The sequence below is a fragment of the Camelina sativa genome, chromosome 9, assembly GCF_000633955.1.
Source record: "Camelina sativa cultivar DH55 chromosome 9, Cs, whole genome shotgun sequence".
Lineage (NCBI taxonomy): Eukaryota > Viridiplantae > Streptophyta > Magnoliopsida > Brassicales > Brassicaceae > Camelina > Camelina sativa.
In genome coordinates, this window is record NC_025693.1 from 3,490,635 (window position 1) to 3,514,796 (window position 24,162).

Genomic DNA, 24,162 nt, shown 5'->3' on the forward strand with positions numbered 1-24,162 from the left:
CACAAGTGAAACCAAAAAAATAGACATAAGTCGTGAAAAAATAAAGTGAGGCAGGGGAAATTAGGGTTTTCAGTCGTATGTTAGAGATAGAAGACGAGGATATTATGGTAATTTCGGGTTCATTAAACCTAAAATCGAACGTGTACGTACATATAAACGTATACGTACATATGAACTTATACATAGATAATGTTCTTGAGATTAGTGTACGTACATAACGTTCTTTTGCTTAGTGTAGGTCCATAAATCTGTTTTAATGAACAATATTATTGTAATTTTGTAGTCATCTTCAACATATCTTCTTCTACAACTCTAGCTAATATTGTCGTTGTTGTTCACCGGAAATGGAACAAGTAAGAGATGTTACTAGAAAAAGTAAGAGATGTTACTAGAACAACCTATGTAATTCGTAATTGTTTATTTATTTATTATATTTTCGAGAGGTAATGAACAATAACCACACAAAATTACATTTTAACTATAGAGGATAATATTTAGATAACATAAATATATAATACTCAGTTCAACTAGGTACAACTAAATATATATTTAGATTTGCATTTATATTTAAAATATGAAAATGATAATTAAGGTTTATACGAATTTCTTTACATATTGAACTATTAAAGAACTATGTTTAATCAACAATACAAGAATTAATCATTTTCTAATACATACTATCGTTTTCACATAAAACACTCTTTATAGTATAAGGAAGACTTAGTAAGTGATCACCTCAAATGAAGCAAAAGAGGTGAAACCCAAGTTTTTATGAACATTGTGTTATGAAAACCTTGTAGATGCTAATTAATACTGATAAATCTTGTGGTCAACTGCTAATTAATAATTTATATTATAGTCCAACTGGAAATACGAAAAAAATGCAAAAGTTCAACTATGAATTTGAGAATACAACTGGACAACTATGTATAATTATGGTATACCAAATAAATTTTTACTAATATCCTGTTGTCTTTGGTTCATTTTACCACACTTGTGATGATTTTAAATGAATATCCCACCGCCAAAAGTTTATTTTTTATTCGTTTTCACATGATCTATATTTAAATTTATTTTAATAGCTCTAGTATAGTTGCACCAAGTAGTTCAAATTATACTAAAATTTTCTACCTAAATGATCTAGTTATACATAAAACCTCACATTCACCCTAAAATTCTATTAATTACAACCAAACAAATCTCAGTCCCTCCGTCTCTGTTGCAACTCTTTTATCTTCTGCAAAGGCTCCATCTTCTACTCCTTATAGCTTCTAAGTAGATATTATTTCTCATCTATTACTTCATTAAGCTACACTTCTTTTCTCAAACATCTCTACTATTATTACTTCATTCTTAAAGAAATACATCATTTCATAAACCAACTAGCAGTTCATACATAACACAAGTCTTGAGAAATTTGTAAAAATCTAAAGCCAACAAAAACAATCATAAAATACCAATGCTTTTTCATAAAAGATCCAAATCATACAAAGTGAACACATCACAAGCATGAACTCTAGAAGAGAAGATGTAACCATCAAACCAAGCCATAAAAAAAACACAAAGTCATGTCCTAAACTGATCAAGTTCTCAACATGTTCGAACCAAAGGGTCCTATTGCTTTGTTTGAAGCTACATCATCTTCAAGCATATCCTCAGAAGCTTATATATATATATATACCTGAAGAACAACAAGAAGGCAGACATGAGCTATGGTGCTGAAAATATAGATGCCATTCATAATCATGCAGAAGAAAAGAAAGAAGCTTTTTTTTTACCATTCCGGAGACTTTTGAAGGAGACAGACTTGCTCAAAGAAGAGAACTTTAGAGACAATAGATGTAACTTTGCTACCAAACTCTTGTGACTTTTCCTTTCCTGTAGCAACAAACATCAAACACCATCTCAAACTTCAAGCCTGAGAGAAGAATCAAGTAACATTGTCTTGATAAAAACACGAAATTTATTTACCTCGTCTGGTCCACATGCTCTCACGAAAGTTAGCTGGAAACAATGCTAATGAGTTCTCTCCTTTTGCATCCATTATCTTCAACGAGAGGACAACATATAAAAAAGAAAACAACTGTTAAGAACAAGCCTCTTCACTTTCTGCAGTTAGGTACTCTGCAGTCAAGTACTAAAGTATTGAAGCAGCATACATCGGACTCATGGGTTAAGCTAACTAACCTGACCCAAATAGTTAAAAAAAATTATTGGCTCCTAGAGACCATCCTGCAAATTTATCTCCAACATGAGCCTCAACATGAACAAATAACCACAAATCCTCACACAAAACCAGCCTCAAAAGTGACCACAGGCTAGAGCTTCCAGCCTTCCAGATATAGCCAAGCATCACTACACTATCCTAAAGCTTAATCTAAAATCAGATAACAACAAATAATTTCCAATTTACCTTGGACAAGAGTAAATTTGAGAGGAGTTCCTCTGTCACGGCTTGAATCAAACTTTGTCCCGTCCAACAAAGTTCCCGTGTAATGAATACAAAATAAAACCATAACGGAATCTATCTCAGAACCTATCACTCACATATCATTAGATCAAATCAGATACATAAAAAAAAAGGACCAAGTGATTCAAATTTACCTACATACATGAATTTCAAACTCATGGGTTAAGATAACTAACCTGACCCAAACAGTTAACAAGAATGTTGCCTCCAAGTGACCATCCTGCAAATTTATCTCCAACATGAGCAATCACTTGACTTCACACATGTATCCTAAAGACCAAGTAGAACTGCATTATCATTATCATCAGAGCTTTGGGTAGTCCTGAAAAATCCAAATAGAAAGAATGGGTTAACGAGGCCTAAGGTATAAAACCAAATCAAATGTTGTAGTTTCAGGAAGGAAGACTAATCCAAATATCTCATAAACTACACTGCAAAGGTCTTCTTAACCATTATATGTTCTTACCCATAAGCAAAACAACACAAACCCATAACTCTGGCGTGAGAAGTTCACAACTTTGATTACTGACATTAAGCAATGATGCTTTCTACAACCACAAACATATAGGATAAGCGTTGACTGCAGATACCACTTAAAGTGATGATGTTTAAGAAATTTTGTACCCACATTCAACATATTCTCATAATCACAATAACACATATTCATATATGTAAGTGGGTTTAAAAAATAAAATAAGTAATTCCTCCAGCCAAAACAACACAAGCAAATATAATATAGAGCTCGTAATGTAACAAAGAGAGAGTAAAACAATCGAACTAACCTCCAAAAATGAACTATTGAGCTGCAAAGAAACCCAAATTCCAAAAGATTTAAGCAATCGAACTAACCTCCAAAAATGTTTGGTTGATGAGATGAGTGTGAGAAGGAAGTGGCGATCCATCAGCAGCTCCATCAACAGCTTCAAGTTGGGATACAGTTAGCTCCATCAGTAGCTCCTGGTGGCATGTTAGCTCTCGGGGGCATGGTAGCACCATTAGAAGACAAGCCAGTAGCTCCTGGTGGCATGGTAGGACCATTAGAAGATACACCAGTAGCGCCTGGTGGCATGGTAGCTCCCGGCGGCATGGTAGTTGGCCTGAAACTGGGCTGTGTGTGAGATGAATCTTGTGTCACACTGGCATGGTAGTTGGCTGTCTGTAGTCGCTTTGTTTTTGATGTCATCTGTAGCAGTTAATATGATCTTACTCAAATCAAGATAAATTATAACTAACTGAAGCCAAAGCGAACTCCAAATGAATCAACAACAGACGTAATACTAGGATTTGTACATTAATATATATCTTCTCTATCACAGGTGTGGAATAACGTATTTGGCTTTGTGATTAAAATATATGAATGAGCCAAATATATATAGACAAAGTAGTTTAAACTTTGTATAATCCAAATCACCAAATTAATCAGCAAATGATTAATTATCCCAGGATAGACAAAGACAATGAATGCACGCTCACCAAATCCAAATTAATATATATCTTATGAAGGATAACGTAATCATAGGAACAATTTAAATCACACAGGATTACTAGTTTTAAAATTCAAAATCAATATCGAGAAACAACCATAAATGAATACCCCAAATTTTTTTGAGACTATACATCAAACCTGAGGTTTAAAAAGCAAATGATTTTGAACCCAAGCAACAATTAAGACCAGCGATGTTCTAGAACTGGAAGATTGGTGATGCAGGGGAGATTTACCTGAGACGACGGAGGCGAGAGAACAGAGGACGAGGCCAGAGGAAGAGGAGAGAAGCATCGGTGGTGTGGAGAGGACGAAGCCGGAGGAAGAGGAGAGAAGAAGTAGCGGTGGTGTTGGATTTGACAAAAATCAAACAAACATCAATTCAAAAGAAAAACAAAAACAGGGAAACAAGAGCAAGAGCATAATATCTCAAGTTTTTTTAAGACCAAATTTAATTATAAATGGCATAAACCGTAATAAAACACACAACCCTGGTTTAAAAGTAATAATCAAACTTTTCTGTGTTGTTTGAGTAAGTCTAAAATCATAACGTGTTGTTATAGTAATAAACCTACTTTTATGTAATATTCTAGTTAATTTCCCTTGAATTAATGATTTAGAAAAGAGAAATACCCTAGAATAGCACACTTTTAAGTTTTTCTTCCAAAGTTAGCACACCTTCTCAAATATTCCAAAACTAGCATTTACTAATTAACATAATAATTAAGAAAAATCTAAAAAATAAGAAATAATTATATAATTTCTTTGTTTCATGTCGTCTCTTTTATCTAACCTCTCACGAAAGATCTAAAATGGAGATAGCCCCAATTATCGTGTTCTCACCGAAGATTACCCAATTCTCATTGTTGGTTCTCACGAGCTTTTCCTTGTCCCCTTTAACCCGAAACGAATCGTCATGAGATTGTGTTCTTCTCCCCTGCATTTTTGGTTAGATCTACTTTTTAAGAATGTGGATTCGATAAAATCTCTCAAAATTTTGCTTTGAGGTCGAATTAGAGAGAGGCTAATGNATTTACTAATTAACATAATAATTAAAAAAAATCTAAAAAATAAGAAATAATTGATATAATTTCTTTGTTTCATGTCGTCTCTTTTATCTAACCTCTCACGAAATATCTAAAATGGAGATAGCCCCAATTCTCTTGTTCTCACCGGAGATTACCTAATTCTCATTGCTGGTTCTCACGAGCTCCTCCTTGTCCCCTTTAACCCGAAACGAATCGTCATGAGATTGTGTTCTTCTCCCCTGCATTTTTGGTTAGATCTACTTTTTATGAATGTGGATTCGATAAAATCTCTCAAAATTTTGCTTTGAGGTCGAATTAGATAGAGGCTAATGGTGTTGAACCGTCGGCAGCGATGCTATTGGGTACATATTCGTCATGTGAAAGTCACAATGGTTTTGTCGGCAGCAGCGCTGGTCATGACGACGTTAAAAGAGCTGGAGAAGGTGGAGAACATTAAGCATAATGTTTGGTGATGTGATTGAGATCGCAAGGATCATAAGGCCACTCATAAGGAATTGAGTGGTTTAGTGAGAGAGATCTTGGGGACTTGTGTTTCTGTTGGGTCTATTGTGAATGGTAAAGATCCAAAGGATATTCAACAAGATTCAAGATTGTGAAGTTGAACTTCCTGAGAATTGAAATGAGGTTTGTTTCTTTCTTTTACTTCTTCTATTTGAGGCTTTTGTTTTATATTCTAGAAAACAACAACGACTTAACTTAGTTCAACTCAAATTTGTGTTCGTCTTGTACTGGTATGAGTTTTTTTTTTGAAGAAGTTTCAATCTTAGAACTGTCCCATCCATTTAAGCTAGACAAATTTGGAATAGTTTTATGAGAATGGTAACTGCTAGTGTTATTGTTAGAGGTCTGTTTGCTTATTACTTTGGAATTTCATTCATATGTTAATCATCATAGAGTTTCTCACACAAACAATGATTGGAATTAAGCCTTGTCTAAAATTCAGAAGGGGTTCATAAATATTAGGAAGACCTTCGTGAATGGATCTTATGAAGTATTTTAGTATTTGTCTGTGATGTCTTTGAAATATTTCTTTACAAAATAGAATTATCTTGCGTCTTGTGTTGGAGAAGTATGTGATATATTTGATGTGTTTCATTGTAACGTGGGTTTTTTTTTGTTTACATATTGATTTCAGCAAAGAAGAAAGAAACGGTGTAATGAAGTTGAGTATGTTGTTCGAAAGAAGAAACATAGAGTTGATGATGAACAAGATGTTCCATGGTGGAGCACCCAAAACCATCCTGAATTTAATCAAGAATACTTTAGATATGTAATCTTTTTTTAACTATTATTTTTATGAAGACTATCCTGAATTTCAAGAAGTGATTCCTAAATATTATTGAACCCTTCATAAATTTAAATATATGTGTTTCTAAATATATTGTTTTGTGTATTTTGGATCAATGTGTCAAATATTAGTAGATTACTCCATTAGTGAGGCATAATGATTTCATGGTTGTGCACATTCTGATGTTTGGAAATCTAAACTTTTTAATGAAAGTCATCATGAAATTCAAGGAATTCCTTATAGTGCACATTCTGTGTTTCTAAATTTAAATATATGTGTTTCTAAATCTAATCTTTGACATTCTTATAGTGCATAAACATCAAATGAGTACCAAAACAATATAAAATGTTGTTTCACAACCATCATAGATGTCTAACAACAGATATAGATGATAGGTGAACCACACTTTTTCATTGATTTCACCATGGCTGTAGAATCTTCCAAGTCTTCGGTATGCAAGCATGTTTCATGGGACTTCTCCAAAATGTTGACGCTGAGATTAAGAAGATTTGGTGCTGCATTTTGGGCGTGATGTTGGATGTAGCAAAACCCCATCTTGGCTAAGCTATCATTTATCTCCGCAAAACCATCAATAATAGATAACTCTTGCATTCTGTAAAGAAAATAGATAAAATTCCCAAATACTTTAGTGTGTCTTAAGTAGCAAAGCAAAACTAGCACACATGGTTAACTCAGAACAATTAGAACAGAATATGCAAACAAACACTTGATATACAACGAAATCAAGCTATTGAGTAGTATATGTTTGGGAAGCTTAGAAGGAATTTATTATAAATTAAGATTCATATACAATCTAAGAGAAGCAAGGTTAACTAACAAAGGAGAATCTTAAATAGACTAATCGAGAACTAACTAATCAAATCATAGTCTATAACTATGCTTATGAAGGTCGTCCTGAAGTTCAGATAAGCTTTCCTGAATTTCATATATATCTTTTACTCGTTAAATCCAATGAACATAGAAAAGGTGGAAGAGAAGCTTACCGGTTTTGGAAGTTGAGAGACCCAAATCACAAATCATCCAATCTACTGAAAGTTTGAAACTTTCTGAAAATTAGAAAAAAAGTTAATCACAACAGAGGTTTCAATTGGACAAAGCAATCAGACCTAAGCAATCACAAATCGCCACGAACTGTTTCGATTTGATTATGCTGGAGAAAAAGTCGGAGATTATATTGCTTACCGTGACTTTATATGAACTTCCCCCTGAAATTAACCAAAATCTAGTACTCGTTAGTTCCAATAAACATTGAAAAAGTGGAAGTAAAGCGTACAAGAAAATTAAACATGGCGTAGGCATACTAGTTTCAATCGGATAAAGCAATCAGATCTAAGAATTGAATCCAGATCCGATAATGGAGAATCGAGATTCACATCCATAATCCAAAATCAAGCATGACTTGTGTTTAAAATCTGAGATTGAAGAAGTGTTGCAACGAGAGAGGAGAAGCCGGGAAGGAAAGGGAAACTTTTTAGTTTTGTGTATAAGGAAGACGACGATTGCTGCGTTTTTTATATATTTTTCTGTTTTATTATTTTTAATAATAATTCTCCAAAATATTAAGTTGTGCTAATTTTGTCATATTAAGGAGTGTGTGCTAAGTTTGGAACAAAAACTAAAAATGATGCTATTTTTGTCAATTGGCCTTTAAAAACTATCTTAAAATTCATTGTTATTCAAAACAGTCTGTAGATTTCGATTTTAATGAATTTTGGGATTCTAGAGGATTTGAGAGTATTTCTTTAATTAAAAATACAGAAATCCAAATCTCATGGTTTTAGGTGGGATTTGAAAGAATTTTACAATAAATCATATCAACCTCCCTAAAATCATCAAAATTATTTAAAAATCTCATGAAAACTAAAATCACTTGGAATATTAGGTTGAATACACCCTACATATATTTACGTAGTTAAAAAAATGGGTAGAAAATAAAAACAATTTCGACATTGGAGTCCAAATTACTAGTGCTAAAATATGCGATATATTAAATCTTTTTAAACTCTTACACACAAATCATATAGAAATGTAAATATTTTTATTCTTTTTGGTATGGTAGAAATAAAGAAGACATAAAATTCATGAATAAATACGATTTTTCCTAAATTAATCTTTTTCTATATTATGATAAATACAGTAAAATCTAAAAAAAGAGAAAAATAACAAACAAATTATAGATAACTAAGACAATAATGGTGTGGTGAACTGTTGGTAATAATATACACAATTGTAATTCTTTATAGTTTTATACAATTTTGTGTAAATATATTTATGCAATTGGTTAATTAAAAAAACAAACGAAATATTTTGATAATTACTAACACAACAACGGTGTGGTAAAGTGATCAGGTTGTTGAGAATATTCATACGGCTGTTCATATGGTGGCTCTTGCTCGTGTTGTCCTTCTTCTCCTCCTCCATGGCCACCGGAGAGATCTTCAATTTCGAGAATCTCAACCCTCCGTTTCATCTTCTTTTGCAGTTTAACTACAACATCCGATGGTCTAAATCGTCCGCAAATGATTACTTGACGTTCCTTTTTGCTGATCATGTGTGTATCAACCTCTTCATACAAAACAAAAGTATCCAAAACATGTATTAACATTCAAAAAAATTTCAATAATTCGTTTTTTCAGCTATTCAGTTGAACTTAACTTCTTCTAGTATACAATATTTCTTGGCTCATTTCATTCCACATATTATTTTATATAGCCAAAATATACCAACCTTTCATATTGATGATAATCCTCCTAGCTTTTCTACAACAAGCATTGCAATCCAAGTTAACCCTCATCACAACACAACATTGCCTCTGCATTTCACCAACAAAACAAATTATAACACAATCCAAACAAAGTATTGTTAATAAGAAAAAAAATAACAAACCTTTTCCGACATGGGACAAAAGAGCAATGTTGTATGATATGTTTTGGTGCTAAGAAAACACAAAGATTACTTATAAATTGTGATTTTGGAATCTGATTCTCTAACTTTGGTAGAGCAGAGAAGATATATAACAAAACCAGTTTTGTTATGTTACCTAATGTCCATTGAGAAGCATCTAATGACATTGCTTTGCTTTGTTTCTAGATGGTTAAACGTAAACCGGAAATTAAAATCGACCCGGTTTAATTATTTATCGGTTATTAAAATTCCAACATGGTAGATACAAATGTAGGTGAAGACGCTTAACGAACTTCGACCTCGTCTTCTCCGTCCACTTCACTCTCTCTAAATCTCTCTCTCTCAGATCTCTCTGTCTCACTCTATCTCTGTGATTCAACAATGGCGGTTTCTTCATCTTCGTTCTTATCAACAGCTTCACTAACCAATTCCAAATCCAACATTTCATTCGCTTCCTCAGTATCCCCATCCATCCGCAGCGTCGTCTTCCGCTCCTCGATTCCTCCGTCCTCTCACCGCCGTGTAATGACCGTCCGATCAAAGATTCGCGAAATTTTCATGCCGGCGTTATCATCAACCATGACGGAAGGCAAAATCGTGTCGTGGATCAAAACCGAAGGCGAGAAACTCGCGAAAGGAGAGAGTGTTGTGGTTGTTGAATCTGATAAAGCTGATATGGATGTTGAAACGTTCTACGACGGTTACCTCGCCGCAATCGTCGTCGGAGAAGGTGAAACAGCTCCGGTTGGTGCTGCGATTGGATTGTTAGCTGAGACTGAAGCTGAGATCGAAGAAGCTAAGACTAAAGCAGCTTCGAAATCATCTTCTTCTTCTTCTGCGGCGGAGGCTGTTGCTACATCTCCTCCTCCGGTTACTTCATCTCCTGCTCCGGCGATCGCTCAACCAACTCCGGTGACAGCTGTCGCGGATGGTCCGAGGAAGACTGTAGCGACACCTTATGCTAAGAAGCTTGCTAAACAGCATAAGGTTGATATTGGATCCATTGCTGGAACTGGACCATTCGGTAGGGTTACAGCTACTGACGTGGAGACGGCGGCAGGAATTGCTCCGTCTAAATCCTCCGTGGCACCACCACCTCCTCCTCCTCCTGCAGCGGTGAATGGAAAAGCTACAACAGCCACCAATTTGCCTCCTCTATTGCCTGATTCAAGCATTGTACCTTTCACAGCAATGCAATCTGCAGTATCGAAGAATATGATTGAGAGTCTCTCTGTTCCTACATTCCGTGTTGGTTACCCTGTGAACACTGATGCTCTCGATGCACTATACGAGAAGGTGGGATTGAATTGAATGAAACATGGAAACACACATTGTTCTGTATGTTGTATTGTGTGAAGCGAATGCTTAAATCACTGCTTTTGTTTACAGGTGAAACCAAAGGGTGTAACGATGACTGCTTTATTGGCTAAAGCTGCAGGGATGGCTCTGGCTCAGCATCCTGTGGTGAATGCAAGCTGCAAAGATGGGAAGAGTTTTAGTTACAATGCTAACATTAACGTTGCTGTGGCGGTTGCTATTAATGGCGGTTTGATTACGCCTGTTCTACAAGATGCAGATAAGGTAACCAAATGTAATGTAGTTCTTGGAAGGAAGTAGCTAGGTTGTGATTGAACAGAGATATAGTCTTAAGCTGGTTTGATTAACTGAATGTGCTGAGTCATGTTGGTTTTTTTAATAGTTGGATTTGTACTTGTTATCCCAAAAATGGAAAGAGCTGGTAGGGAAAGCTAGAAGCAAGCAACTGCAACCCCATGAATACAACTCTGGTACTCTTCTTTACTTTTCAGATGATACACATGTGAATCGTGTTTAAGGATTGTGATTAAAGATATTTATGTATGGGATGCAGGAACTTTCACTTTATCGAATCTTGGTATGTTTGGAGTGGATAGATTTGATGCTATTCTTCCGCCAGGACAGGTATATGAAAGAAAAATGAATTTGCCTCTTTATGATCAGTGATTACAAGCTATATCTACTTATCTTGTTGTTCTCAAAATCTCTAGGGTGCAATTATGGCTGTTGGAGGGTCGAAGCCAACTGTAGTTGCTGACAAGGATGGATTCTTCAGTGTGAAAAACAGAATGGTGGTAAGTTTGACTTTAACTTTCACATGGAACAAAAACTGATTTGATCCTGATTAAGAACCTGCTTGATTGGTTTGGTGAACCTGCTTGATTGATTGGATTCTCATGAGCTATAGCTTTATTATATGTAGGAGCTTCTTTAAAGTAAGATTAAGTTTGAATTTATTTGGTTTGGCAGGTGAATGTGACTGCAGATCATCGCATTGTCTACGGAGCTGACTTGGCAGCTTTCTTACAAACCTTTGCAAAGATCATTGAGAATCCAGATAGTTTGACCTTATAAGACTCCCCACCGAACACGAAATGACAAAATCAGTTTCCAAATTTCCTAAGCCATTTTTTCTCAAGTAAAATTTTTAAATCTCCATTGTTCTTATTGTTATACTTCTTTTGGATATTTTCTTTCTTTCGCTTTTGTTGTATCTGTAATTTGGGTGTCCGGAATTATCATTTTGGGTTTTACTTTACACAAATAATTTCTGGTTTAAACTGTTCGCCAGTCACTCAGACCACACAGGCTCTAGGAAAAGAGAATAGCCAGATGTGGCCCATTACCTGGCATCTCTTTAATGGGCCTTTTAGTCAATATAGTCCGAATGTTATACTTTTCCCCATGTAACGCCTTACACAGCTTGTAAGCGAGCAAATCACTCAATTCTCAAATCCCAAATTGATAACTTGGTTGAAACATTGTGATTACTGTTTGAAACGTCTTACCAACTTTAGCTGCATATTATTACAGATTAGACATATAATTTACCAATAATTAACCCAGATGTGGTCATCTCAGATTCTGATCTCTGGGATAATAAGATTTTTAAAATTAAACAACAGCTAAACAAAGCATGAAGATGTCCACTAAATATGAACAAATCCTTGAAAAAGGGAGTAAATAAACATATTGATACTTATATAAACTAATCTAAGCCATTTTCCTCTACTAAACATCTGATTTTTCTAATCCTAATAACTTAACAAAACATATCAGATCCCTAAATACATGATAGATAGAGAGCAAAGAAAAAAAGAAAAAAAAAAAGCGAGGTAAACGCCACCGTTTCGTGACATGCTTTTTATAAATAAAAAAACTCCAGAATTACTCCGCCGGTAAAAACTCCGGCCGCCATGAAAACAGATCGCCGGAATCCAAACAAACATCGGAATATTCGAAAAGCCCATCACCAAGATCGCAAGTTCCAAAATCCGTAGTAACATGATCCTCAATTTCAAACCCAGATAACTCGCCGAGCTCAGATGAATCAGACGAAGCCCGTAGCAACTCCGTCACCGTCTCCTCCGTACAAAGCGTCGGCGGTTGCAGAGGCGGTGGAGGTAAACCCAGCTCATCGTCAGAAGCTTCAAAAAGATAACCAAGATCCGGTTGAGTCTCGGCAGAGCCTTGCTGCACCGTCGTCGTGGTGTTCGACAACTCATCTTCGAAGCTCTTCATGACTGAGTCAAGATCTTGAACCGCTGGGTCGTTCTCCGAGTCATTGAACAAATCGTCTCTCAACCGCTTCACATCCGGCGAGTCATCAAGGCCTAACTCATCTTCTCTGACTCGTTTCTTCCCGACCGAGTCAGTCCTAGTGAGCCTCTCCTCCATGACCATAGCTTTACAACAACCGGTACGGTTTACCGCTTTTTGGTTTAGATGGTACGGTTTTAATGAGTGGCAAATGTTGTAATTAGCGTGAGATTATGGGTGCAGAATCGGGAAGAAAGGAAACTCGAGATTTTATAGTTGGAGACAAAGAGAAGAAAGTGGAGGATATCAAAAAAAAGGTCGGTAAAGTGAAAGAGATAGCGCGTGATCAAACAAAATGTTTTTGATTTTTATTTTTTATTATTAATTTCAGATGTCGTTTTCTAAATTTTCTGAACGTTACAAAATTGGTTTGAAATCAGAGTCGAAGTCTGGTAGCTTGCAGGACAGTGGACATAAACATGCTCGATCAGAGTTAGGTTCGGCTCCTCAGAGTCTCTGAGAGCATATTCAATATTTAAAGGAAAAAGAATATTTTACCAAAATATATATATATATATATATATATATAGTGTTGACGACCTAAAAAAAAAAGTTACAATATTCAAAGTGATATATAATGTTACAAAAAAAGATTTAAAGAAAAACGTTACAATATTAGAGAACAAAGAACATGTAGAATTGTACAACACATCACGTGAGAGAGTACATAAAGCAATATCAAGTACACAAAACTTCCCACCTTAAATCTCCACCACCATCCTTAAGTATCATCGCCAAATCTAATTCATGAGAACAAATCTTACTTTCGATTAAAGATTTATTTTTTATTAAAAAAAATTTTAACTAATTTTTTCTAGCTTTTTATATATTATTCCTCTATTACTCTAAATTATATTAGAGGATTTAGTTTGCAGTGTTATTACTTTTTAAAAGCTTGCATAATTGCATTCACGTAAGATAAAAAAAATCTGTATAATTGCTTTTTTTTTTTAGAAAGTCAAATATAATCTAGAGGCATTCAAGCATCTCCAAGTACTCTATATCTTATTCCAAACTCTATATTTGGAGTAAAATCATCTCCAATTGAAGTAACATTATTCATTTCTCTATTTTTAGAGTATAAATTTTTTATTTACAAAGTAATCCCTCAATTATTATATTTTACCATTTTATACTTAAACAAAAGTTATGTAATAAAAATTTACATTTATATAATTTTATATTAAAATAAATCTATGGGATAAATTTAAAATTCAAAATACAACAATAACATATATTTAATTTAGAAAATATAATGACATAACAAAAGATAAATACAAAATACATAACTAGTGCCACAAGTTTAATTTTAATTTTATTGATTTTTGGTTAAAATAAAATAAGTAGACATAATTTGTAGATTTTGAAACTAAAAGGTTATTTTAGAAATTAAGAACAAAATAAAAATATATAACAAACTTAAAATAATTGTTTTAGAGTAAGAAATAGAGTAACCATTGGAGTAAACTTGTACTCTATATTTAGAGATCTTTATATTTGGAGTAAAATATAGAGGCAACTATTAGAGAAGCTCTTATCCGTATAATTAAATTATGCCACATTAAAATCTTATATCCAAACAAAATTTTCATATATTCTGGTCCGCTCAATAATTTTTATAAAAATATTTGTAGCTAAAAACTAATAGTTAATAAAAATAAGTTATATTTAAAAGCATTTTAAAGACGGTTTTAAAAACGTTTGAATGAAAACTTAAGTGAATTAAATAATAAGAAATTAAATTAGTTAAATATTCAAAAAATAATTAGTTTTCTTTGATTTTTTAAGTTTGACTCTTTATTATTTTTATTTTGGATTTTCTAGAAAAAGAAAAACATAATTTACTTTTCTTACTTTTTAGATTTTCTTATATATTTATAGTATAATTATTTATCACTAATCATAATCTATTCAATTATTCGTTTTAGCCATATTACTTTCAATTTTATTGTGTTTTATCATTTTTTTCTCACCAAACAGTCTATAACATTCTTGTTTAATGTTAATTTGGATTAACTTAGATGATTTTGAAAGTACAACTGTTCTACAGTGTGCACATGTCAATATGACCGGATCTGAACAACCAATCCAACTAGGTGTAAAGAGTAACATGAATGTTTTGGTATATGAATATCAAAAGCTAATAATTAAAGTAGTTGTTTGTAGATGCTAGTTTTGGTCATGAAAATTTTGATAGACTATATAAGTAGTATCTCTAAGTATTTGCTTTATATCGGAAAACCTCGCACTTGGTAACTCCATCGTTCATATACGAGGCATCATAGTTATAGGTATCAGAATTACACAACCACATTAGTTTATATCAAAGTCATACCCAAGTGAATTTGATCGAAAAATATTTTTTTGCTAATTAAGTAAGATTTTAACATTTCAATATATGTTGATTTTTAACTCAAGTAAAACATTGTAAAAATGATCTTTTACCAATCGGACCTCTATAATTTTATTGATAAGACGCATCTTGGCCACGAATATAGTTTAGCGGTTTTGATTGTGATGCTGATTACAATCTCCAAACATCATATGTTGTTTACGAAAGTAATTGAATTCATCCAAGTATCCAACTAAACTAGTCATTCAATTGATAGAGCCACTAATGCACTACTCGAATCTAACCAATTAAATTCAATTAATCTAAATTTCAAATATGGTTAAAAGTTTAAACTACTCTTTTGTTCCTTGTTGATGGTTGTGGATATTATTACTGAACAATCCAACTAGCAACGGACAAAATGTAGAAGAAGACAAAATGTAGAAGAAATTCCAAACTTGAATTCTTTTTTTTTGTCTAAAAATAAGTTCTCTGCTTTGGCAAAACGTTTTTCTAATAAATATGCGAAGACTTTTTACAGTGATTTTTTTTTTTTGTCAAACACTTGATTTCATTCATTTCTAAACAAAATACAAGGAAAAGGATTCAAAGATCCAAAGTTTAAACCATACAACAAAAGAGGCATTCCCCAATGCCAGACAAAAAAAGATAAAATAGATCAACAAAGAGTCCAAGAAAGCTTTGAAGCAATAGCTAGATAGCAGGTTGCCACATGTGAGATCAAGGTTTGTTGAGAGGTCTTCCATGAGTAGCTCAATGGTAGACAAGTTGGTCATAGTCAAGCAAGGACTTAATGACGTTGAAAAGGTGTTCTTAGCGAACAGATGGTGATTGAAGTAACTAGCTAAACAAGTCGATGGAGAAGTGTTGGTCAAGATTTCTCTAAAACCATACTCACGCCGTTGACAAGTTGAATTCCGAGCTAATAAGCCATAAGACTTCAATGATTGTTGAGCAGTAGGATTCAGCAATGGAGCTGGCATCAGGATTTTTAAAGAGCAGTTGGAAACCCATGACAATCTAGATAGGTTTTCTCTCACAAAATTGCCTTGGCAAAGGAGATTAAGAATTCTACACACGATTTGACATTGGTTTACCGCAAGCAGGGATAGATCATACCAGAGCTGTAGAACTGATGGCGAAAGATGGGTGTGAAAATTCAATGGTGTCTCAAATAGACCATAAGATTGCAAAGGATGATACTCAATCCGCAAATACCTAAAGACAACTGCAGCAAGGTTCCATACAGGGTGTGTGAAAGACCAAAGCGTGACTGATGTTACCTTTTTCCAATGGAGTCTTCGACCATCGGTTACCAGGAGACAGAGCAGAACACGGCAAAGGAGACACAGAGAAAGTGAGGTATTGGGCTTTACCTTGTTAATACTGCAGGGTTGGTGGGAGTTGAAGAACTTAGGCCTGTTTTGGCTTAATGGGCCTATCATGAAATCTAGGTCCACTAGGGAAAACCCTAGTTTCAGGATGAAGAGCCGCCAGGGATGAGAGTGGTGGCCGCCCGAGAGATGCGGAGAGGTCTGCGGTGCAGGGTTCTCCGGTGAGTGATACGTCGGCGGCATCCTGCGGTGAGTGTAGTAAGGTGTGCCATTACTAGCTAAGTCCACTGAGGAGAATCCTAGCTTCAGAACCGTTTGCCAAGCTAATACATGGAAAAGACGATTGCCCGAAATAAGCCGATAAATTTGTGCTCCAAGGAGCATCTCCGGTGATTGACAGGTCGGCGGGAGACATCGTTGGCCTCTGTTTGGTTCGACTATGGAGACTAGGTCCACAGGAGAAAATCCTAGTTCCACAAGTAAATGACATGGTGAATGGTGAAAATTTGGGCTGCCCGAGTTTGACAGAAAGAGGATCTCCGATGAATGATAGATTGGTGGGAGCATGCAATGGTTTTTGGATGGGTCTAAGACAAGTTTTATTAGGGATTGAAAAAGGGTTAAAAGGGGGAAAAAGTAAAGAAAAAACTTAAAGAGAGATACACTAATCAGAGAAGGAACCAAACAAGTAAAAGCTGGATCGATTAGATCCCGACGCTGACGGACAGGAGCCTCACCGGCGTTGGAAATTTTGGCTGGAAAAGGTTCTCGATATTCGTACCTGAAAGAGAAAAACGTTCCTATCTTTCCTCTTATTATCTTGCGGACATATTTTAAAGGATTATAGACTTTTCACAGTGACATGACATAATAATATAGCAGGTTTTAGTTGTGTCAAAACGTCATAGACAAATCATCGTTTGATGGAATCAGGCCCATCAATATGGTTGTAATCAATTTAACAAATACCGGAAGACTCGAATGTGAATCGAACTAACAAACACATTGACTGATTCTTTTTAATAATTGATGTAAAAAAATGCATTTGAAATTATGGAAGAATATAACTACATTTTTTCTTTTCTTTTTTTGGGGAAAAAAAAAACTACATATTAATAATATTCAAAAAACTGACATTAAGCTCGAACTTAATCCGAAAAGATAAATTATAAAACAAAACTGAGTTGTTTTTGGAGCATATTTGTTGTTTGCATACTTACTACTTACTAGTATAAAAGTTTAGCAATTAAAATTAGCAGAAGTACTTGATACAATAGTAGTAACACATCATGTATAAATTTGATTTTCCTTTTTTTTTTGTGCAAAATTTTCCTAAAATGTAAAAAACAAAATTGCAGTTATTAGTGATGGATTTTGTATTTGTGGAAGATAAAATTATTCTAAGTACGGATGGACCTACGTATTATAAGCAGTAGTACGTAAAATTACGTGTCATAACAAATACAAAAATTATATTTACTANATAAGCCGATAAATTTGTGCTCCAAGGAGCATCTCCGGTGATTGACAGGTCGGCGGGAGACATCGTTGGCCTCTGTTTGGTTCGACTATGGAGACTAGGTCCACAGGAGAAAATCCTAGTTCCACAAGTAAATGACATGGTGAATGGTGAAAATTTGGGCTGCCCGAGTTTGACAGAAAGAGGATCTCCGATGAATGATAGATTGGTGGGAGCATGCAATGGTTTTTGGATGGGTCTAAGACAAGTTTTATTAGGGATTGAAAAAGGGTTAAAAGGGGGAAAAAGTAAAGAAAAAACTTAAAGAGAGATACACTAATCAGAGAAGGAACCAAACAAGTAAAAGCTGGATCGATTAGATCCCGACGCTGACGGACAGGAGCCTCACCGGCGTTGGAAATTTTGGCTGGAAAAGGTTCTCGATATTCGTACCTGAAAGAGAAAAACGTTCCTATCTTTCCTCTTATTATCTTGCGGACATATTTTAAAGGATTATAGACTTTTCACAGTGACATGACATAATAATATAGCAGGTTTTAGTTGTGTCAAAACGTCATAGACAAATCATCGTTTGATGGAATCAGGCCCATCAATATGGTTGTAATCAATTTAACAAATACCGGAAGACTCGAATGTGAATCGAACTAACAAACACATTGACTGATTCTTTTTAATAATTGATGTAAAAAAATGCATTTGAAATTATGGAAGAATATAACTACATTTTTTCTTTTCTTTTTTTGGGGAAAAAAAAAACTACATATTAATAATATTCAAAAAACTGACATTAAGCTCGAACTTAATCCGAAAAGATAAATTATAAAACAAAACTGAGTTGTTTTTGGAGCATATTTGTTGTTTGCATACTTACTACTTACTAGTATAAAAGTTTAGCAATTAAAATTAGCAGAAGTACTTGATACAATAGTAGTAACACATCATGTATAAATTTGATTTTCCTTTTTTTTTTGTGCAAAATTTTCCTAAAATGTAAAAAACAAAATTGCAGTTATTAGTGATGGATTTTGTATTTGTGGAAGATAAAATTATTCTAAGTACGGATGGACCTACGTATTATAAGCAGTAGTACGTAAAATTACGTGTCATAACAAATACAAAAATTATATTTACTAAGATCAACATTTGGTCATATCTTAAAAAACCAAAAACCAAAAAAAAAACCCATTGACAATGTGAAAATCATGTGGAAAACTATGCATACGAACTATGTACAAATCAAACGAAAATATGAAATGAAATCTACTGTTTTCTTTTCCATGTAATTATAGTACTAATTACTATTACAAAACACCTAACTGACCGTTCCTTCATATGAAACTGATCTATTTATACATAATGAATAATTCATTTTTTGTAAAGATTTTATTTGCAGAAAAGTTATTTTTGTAAAAAAATCTGACATTTAGCTTGAACTGAGTCAAAAAGAGAAGTTAAAGATTTAAAACAAAGATTTATAATACGTTTTTAAAAATTATACGAAAAGCATGTAATTAAATCAGAACAAGAAAAAATATGAAATGATTTTAAGGTTTCCTCAAAGTTAAGAAAAAAAAAATCAAAACATGAACTTTGATTTAAAATTTCCGTCATAATAATATTGAAATAGAGTTATTTACAGAAATGAACAAAAATAAGTGCTATAACTCTGATAAAACAAATTTTGTAATATGTTTCGAATTAAAGAATTGAGAGGCGGTTCTGGTGCGCATCGCTATCACGTCTTCTTGTCTTTAGTTAGTGCCACGATGCGTTTTATTAGAGTTTGTTTGTAGGTAGATCCCATTTCATACTTACGACTTACAATTTCAAGGAATTTCCGTAAATTAAGTACGGTAGATTTTTCTCATAACACACTTTTTAATGACACTAATTAGTTATAAAATTATAGCTTTATCTCCGCTATATATATATAGCTTCAATTTCGAACTCCTTAAAATTTTAGATATGATATCATGTCATGTTCGTATTTCTTTTTTTTTTAATTGTGGAGAAGAAAAATACAAAAGAATATAAAACTTATACTTTTAGATAATGAAATCTCAGCCGACAGCGTGAGCTTTTGCTGTGGCGAGAGTACAAGGACAACATGTGTAGGGAACATGCCACGTGTCAGTATCGGAACCCTTTTCTCAATGTTACATCTCAGCCGTCGATTAATTTCCTGCCAACTGAAGTCTTCGTTGTAACTGTCGTTGGATTATAACTAAAAAGGTTATTCTTTTTTTCTTTTTTTTTTTGTTCCTTTGTTGTAGTTTTGTTGTATCCGTAACACTAGAATTAGAGTCGGTCTAAAAATTAACACACATCAGTTTAGAGCATGTTAAATGCTTTTTAACTAATGTATAAGAGATTTATAGGATGTTTTCGTATTATTGCTATCTTATAATGTTCTAGCTCGTGGTGGACAATTCAATGAGGGCCAAAGTTTAATCATCTCAAATTATAATCCTTTTAGAAAGCTACTCATCACTTCCTAAAATTAGTTATATTCTGTACGTCGGTCGTAATTATGAGGTCGATAAAGAACCCAAAATTGATAAATTATTATTCAAAATGATATATTGTAATGTTAACAAAATATATATATATATATATATAGAAATTATAAAAAAATATTAATGTGTAGGGCGATGTACATGTACTGGGATCTCTTCTTGAGCTCGATGCAGAACGTACCCAGTACACTATCTATGTCGGTACTTACTACTTAGTAACTCTTGCATGTTTTTAAGGAAATTTAATCGATCATTATCTCTTTATTTTTTTCATTTAAATGGTTTAGATGTCGGTACACGTCACATGATTCCGACACTACTAGATCATCGGTGGTTAGGTTTTACAGTCGCTTTTGTGAATTGTAGGTGCAACTAACCGGAAATGTAACCGTACAACTTTATGTATATATATATATGGAATTAACTTATATTAGCATGCTCATCAACATGGTTTTTGTTTTGTGACGATTTCAATATTTAAAAACAAATAAAAATGTTTTTTACTTATATCAGCGTATCACTACAAAAAAACATGGTTTTTCTAAAGGTTTTGTGCAAAAAAACCCTCCAATTAATTTTTTTTGCAAGAATACCTTCCACATCAAATAAATGCAAATCAATACTATCATCTCAAAAGTCACCCGCAATATAACCCTTCTCGATGAGGTGGCAGAATAAAAATCTGGTTGTTTTGAGGGGAAAAACGACAAAACATTAAAATTTATTTATTTTTAATTAAAAAATAATTATATCTTTGTCTTCTTCCTCCATCTCTGCAAGTTCCTCACTCGATTACGATTGCAATTCTTAGATTCCAAAATTGTTTCCTTATATTTAAAATTCGTCTTCTCTCTCGTTGTTTTTTTAGATCGAAAGTTATAGGAAAGAAACTTAAGGATCCAATCAAGTGCTTTATGAAGATAATATTTTTCTAAAAAAAAAAAGGAATTAATGGATGTTGATGTCGACTGTACCGGACAGCCGGAGATGAGATCGCTGCTTGTGTGGAGAACGTGAACACTGGTAGTTGTGAGAATACAATTTAATTTTTCTTTTCTTAATTGCAATTTAGTTTCTTCTAATTTTTTAAGATCGTTTTAATTAGAAAACTAAGAATATTGAAGAGAACTTCTATCTTTAATATACGGTCTATCAAGAATGAGAATAAGGGTATCAAACTTATTTTTCCTGAATTAAAAGCTATTATAAAGTTATTATCCTTTGGTTTTTTGGGTTATGACCGCAGATAGCAGATCCCCAAGAGACGAGAAGCATCTTGAGGTCTTGGGTTACTTCAATCCTTTGCCAAGTGATTAACAGAACAAAAATGTATTCCTTTGTGGTGTGAAGTTGATTTTTTGATCTCTTAGCATCTCTCGGTTTGTGTGTGCAGGCGAGGACGGTTGTATGAGAATGGGTCTGAAACTCGATTGTTTTGGGTAATTGTTTAAGTTAGCTCTAGATAATATCAGTCATGGTTTAGCTTGGCTGCCTTTGAAAATCTTAGTGTCCAGTAAGGAACTTGCAGAGATGGAGGAAGAAGACAAAGACATAATTATTTTTTTAATTAAAAATAAATAAATTTTAATGCTTTGTCGTTTTTTTCCCTCAAAAACAACAAGAATTTTATTCTGCCCCCTCATCAATATAGAGAAGGGTTATATTGCGGGTGACTTTTGAGATGATAGTATTGACCTGCATTTATTTGATGTAGAAGGTATTCTTGCAAAAAAATATTAATTGGAGGATTTTTTTGCACAAAACCCTTTTTCCAACTACAAATGGCGACTACATATGTAGTTGCTATTTTTAGCGACTATTTAGCAACTATTTGGCAACAATTTTACGACTACAAAAATTTAGTGATATAATAGTCGTTATTTTGCGACTGTTTACAGTAGTCGGTAATTTAGTCATAATTTAACGACTATTTTATGACTATATTGCATAACAGAACATGTAGTTGTGAAATAGTCGTTAATTTAACGACTATGATGCGACTCATGGTAAAGGTCGCCAATAAGTCGTATATCAGTCGCTATTTAAGAACATCAAAATTTTCAAAATTTAACTCCACACCCTTAACCAAACTCCAAAACCTAAATCATAAACTTAAAGCTTAAATCTTGAATTCAATTCTTAATCTTAGAAATTATTTTGTAAACCATAAAACTAAAACATAACCATTCTTATATATACATAAAACCAAGTTTTAATGCTTAAAGTAAAATCTAATTTTTCCAAAACTTAACCCTAAACCCTATACCCCCAAACCTTTAACCAAACTTCAAAACCTAGATCATCAAATCTAAATCTTGAAGTTTAAATTCTTAATCTTCTAAAAATTAATTCATAAACCATAAAACCAAACCATAACCATTATATATATATATATATATCATAAAGCAAAGCTTTAATATCTATAATTTTCCAAATCTTATATTTTTACCAAAACTTAACCCCAAACCCCAAACTAAAGCTCCAAAACCCTTAACCTTAAATTTAAAACCTTTATAGTTCATATATAGAAATTAAATCATAAATCATTCACCCAAAAGGCCAAAATATAACCACTGAATATCTATAAAACCAATATGTAAAACTATTTAGTATTTACATATAAATCAATATTTCCAACAACTATATACTTACAAAATTTATTAAACTTAGTCATTTTAAAACCTAAAACAAATTATTTTTAAATCTAAATCAAATATAATATTCTTCTAAATTTCAAAACCCCAGTTCCCAAATCATAAATTTCAAATCTCATTTCCTGAATTATAGACCCAGAATTGCAAAATATATTATAAGTATAAAGTTTTGATCCAACAAATTACTCTTTAAAATATGAAAGCTTTTTATTGGATGATATGTAAACACATGGATTACACTATCAACCTTTGATTAATTTAATCCAATGGACAAGGTTTTTTCCTACTCTTCTTTCTCTTTCGTCTCCTTCACCGAGGGATTACCTTTCTCTGCAACGGACAAGGTTTTTTCCTTCTCTTCTTTCTCCTTTGTCTCTTTAGCCGATTAACTTTCTCTTCTTTCTCCTTTCTCTCCTCCTCCCGTTGCTTCATTCTATTCGATCTCATCTTGTCGTATTTTTCATCCTCTCAAGTTTTTAGATTTGGTACCATAGCATTTTTGCGGATCTCAGATCCAAGAGCGAAGCTCGTCATACTGCTCCGCCACTCAGGACACACTACCAAAGGACTCCAATCCTCATCATTGGGCAATTCAAGACGCAAGTGGTGTGTATCATCTCTAGCCTCCCTCGGTGATGTTTCATATGGGTCACTAGAATCTCCATCTGGGGCCGAAGAACGTACGATCAAAGACTTCTGAAGCGTCGTCTAAAGGCTCCGATCTAATAAGTTACGTGCGTGATGTCGATGAGATGTCGGCAGGAGATGTCGGCAAAGAAGAGGAAGGCGCGCAGAAGGTAGGTAATAGATCTCATACTGAACGTGACCGAGTCCACCCAACCGTACACGATCCTTGAGTCAAGTATGCGAATGAAAAAGAAGGAGTAATTCGAGCAGGAAGAAGAAAGGCTGACGCTGCAGCTTCAACTTTCGCTGCAAAAGACAGGAATGGGGGAGTTTCAAAGCCATTCTTA

General features: G+C 33.7%; 3 protein-coding genes and 2 long non-coding RNA genes across 9 annotated transcripts; 2 read left to right on the plus strand and 3 right to left on the minus strand.

Annotated features, from left to right (window-relative positions):
* On the minus strand, window positions 1,442-4,348 carry LOC104710360. 4 transcript variants are annotated; one of them, XR_754995.2, is made up of 9 exons: window positions 4,190-4,348; window positions 3,320-3,653; window positions 2,937-3,018; window positions 2,647-2,792; window positions 2,414-2,536; window positions 2,188-2,232; window positions 1,972-2,047; window positions 1,779-1,878; window positions 1,442-1,681 (listed from the first exon to the last, which is right to left on the minus strand). It is a non-coding gene; the product is annotated as an uncharacterized LOC104710360 (long non-coding RNA). The 4 variants fall into 4 exon arrangements; XR_754994.2 differs by having other exon boundaries at window positions 2,188-2,332; XR_754996.2 differs by lacking the exon at window positions 2,937-3,018 and having other exon boundaries at window positions 2,188-2,332.
* LOC104710361 lies at window positions 8,506-9,281 on the minus strand. 2 transcript variants are annotated; one of them, XM_010426942.2, is made up of 3 exons: window positions 9,198-9,281; window positions 9,039-9,123; window positions 8,506-8,873 (listed from the first exon to the last, which is right to left on the minus strand). In XM_010426942.2, exons 1-3 carry the CDS (start codon window positions 9,207-9,209, stop codon window positions 8,629-8,631), a joined length of 342 nt encoding a protein of 113 aa, XP_010425244.1. In that variant the 5' UTR covers window positions 9,210-9,281; the 3' UTR covers window positions 8,506-8,628. The 2 variants fall into 2 exon arrangements, with proteins under 2 accessions (XP_010425244.1, XP_010425243.1); XM_010426941.2 differs by having other exon boundaries at window positions 8,506-8,876.
* LOC104710363 (dihydrolipoyllysine-residue acetyltransferase component 4 of pyruvate dehydrogenase complex, chloroplastic) lies at window positions 9,498-11,822 on the plus strand. The gene is made up of 6 exons (XM_010426943.2): window positions 9,498-10,511; window positions 10,605-10,796; window positions 10,915-11,002; window positions 11,086-11,156; window positions 11,243-11,326; window positions 11,502-11,822. The coding sequence occupies exons 1-6, from the start codon at window positions 9,597-9,599 to the stop codon at window positions 11,604-11,606; spliced, it is 1,455 nt and encodes a 484-aa protein (XP_010425245.1). The 5' UTR covers window positions 9,498-9,596; the 3' UTR covers window positions 11,607-11,822.
* On the minus strand, window positions 12,125-13,208 carry LOC104710364. Its single transcript, XM_010426944.2, has one exon. The coding sequence runs from the start codon at window positions 12,933-12,935 to the stop codon at window positions 12,420-12,422; it is 516 nt and encodes a 171-aa protein (XP_010425246.1). The 5' UTR covers window positions 12,936-13,208; the 3' UTR covers window positions 12,125-12,419.
* Window positions 21,039-23,820, plus strand: LOC109126176. Its single transcript, XR_002033160.1, has 3 exons — window positions 21,039-21,557; window positions 21,781-23,532; window positions 23,662-23,820. It is a non-coding gene; the product is annotated as an uncharacterized LOC109126176 (long non-coding RNA).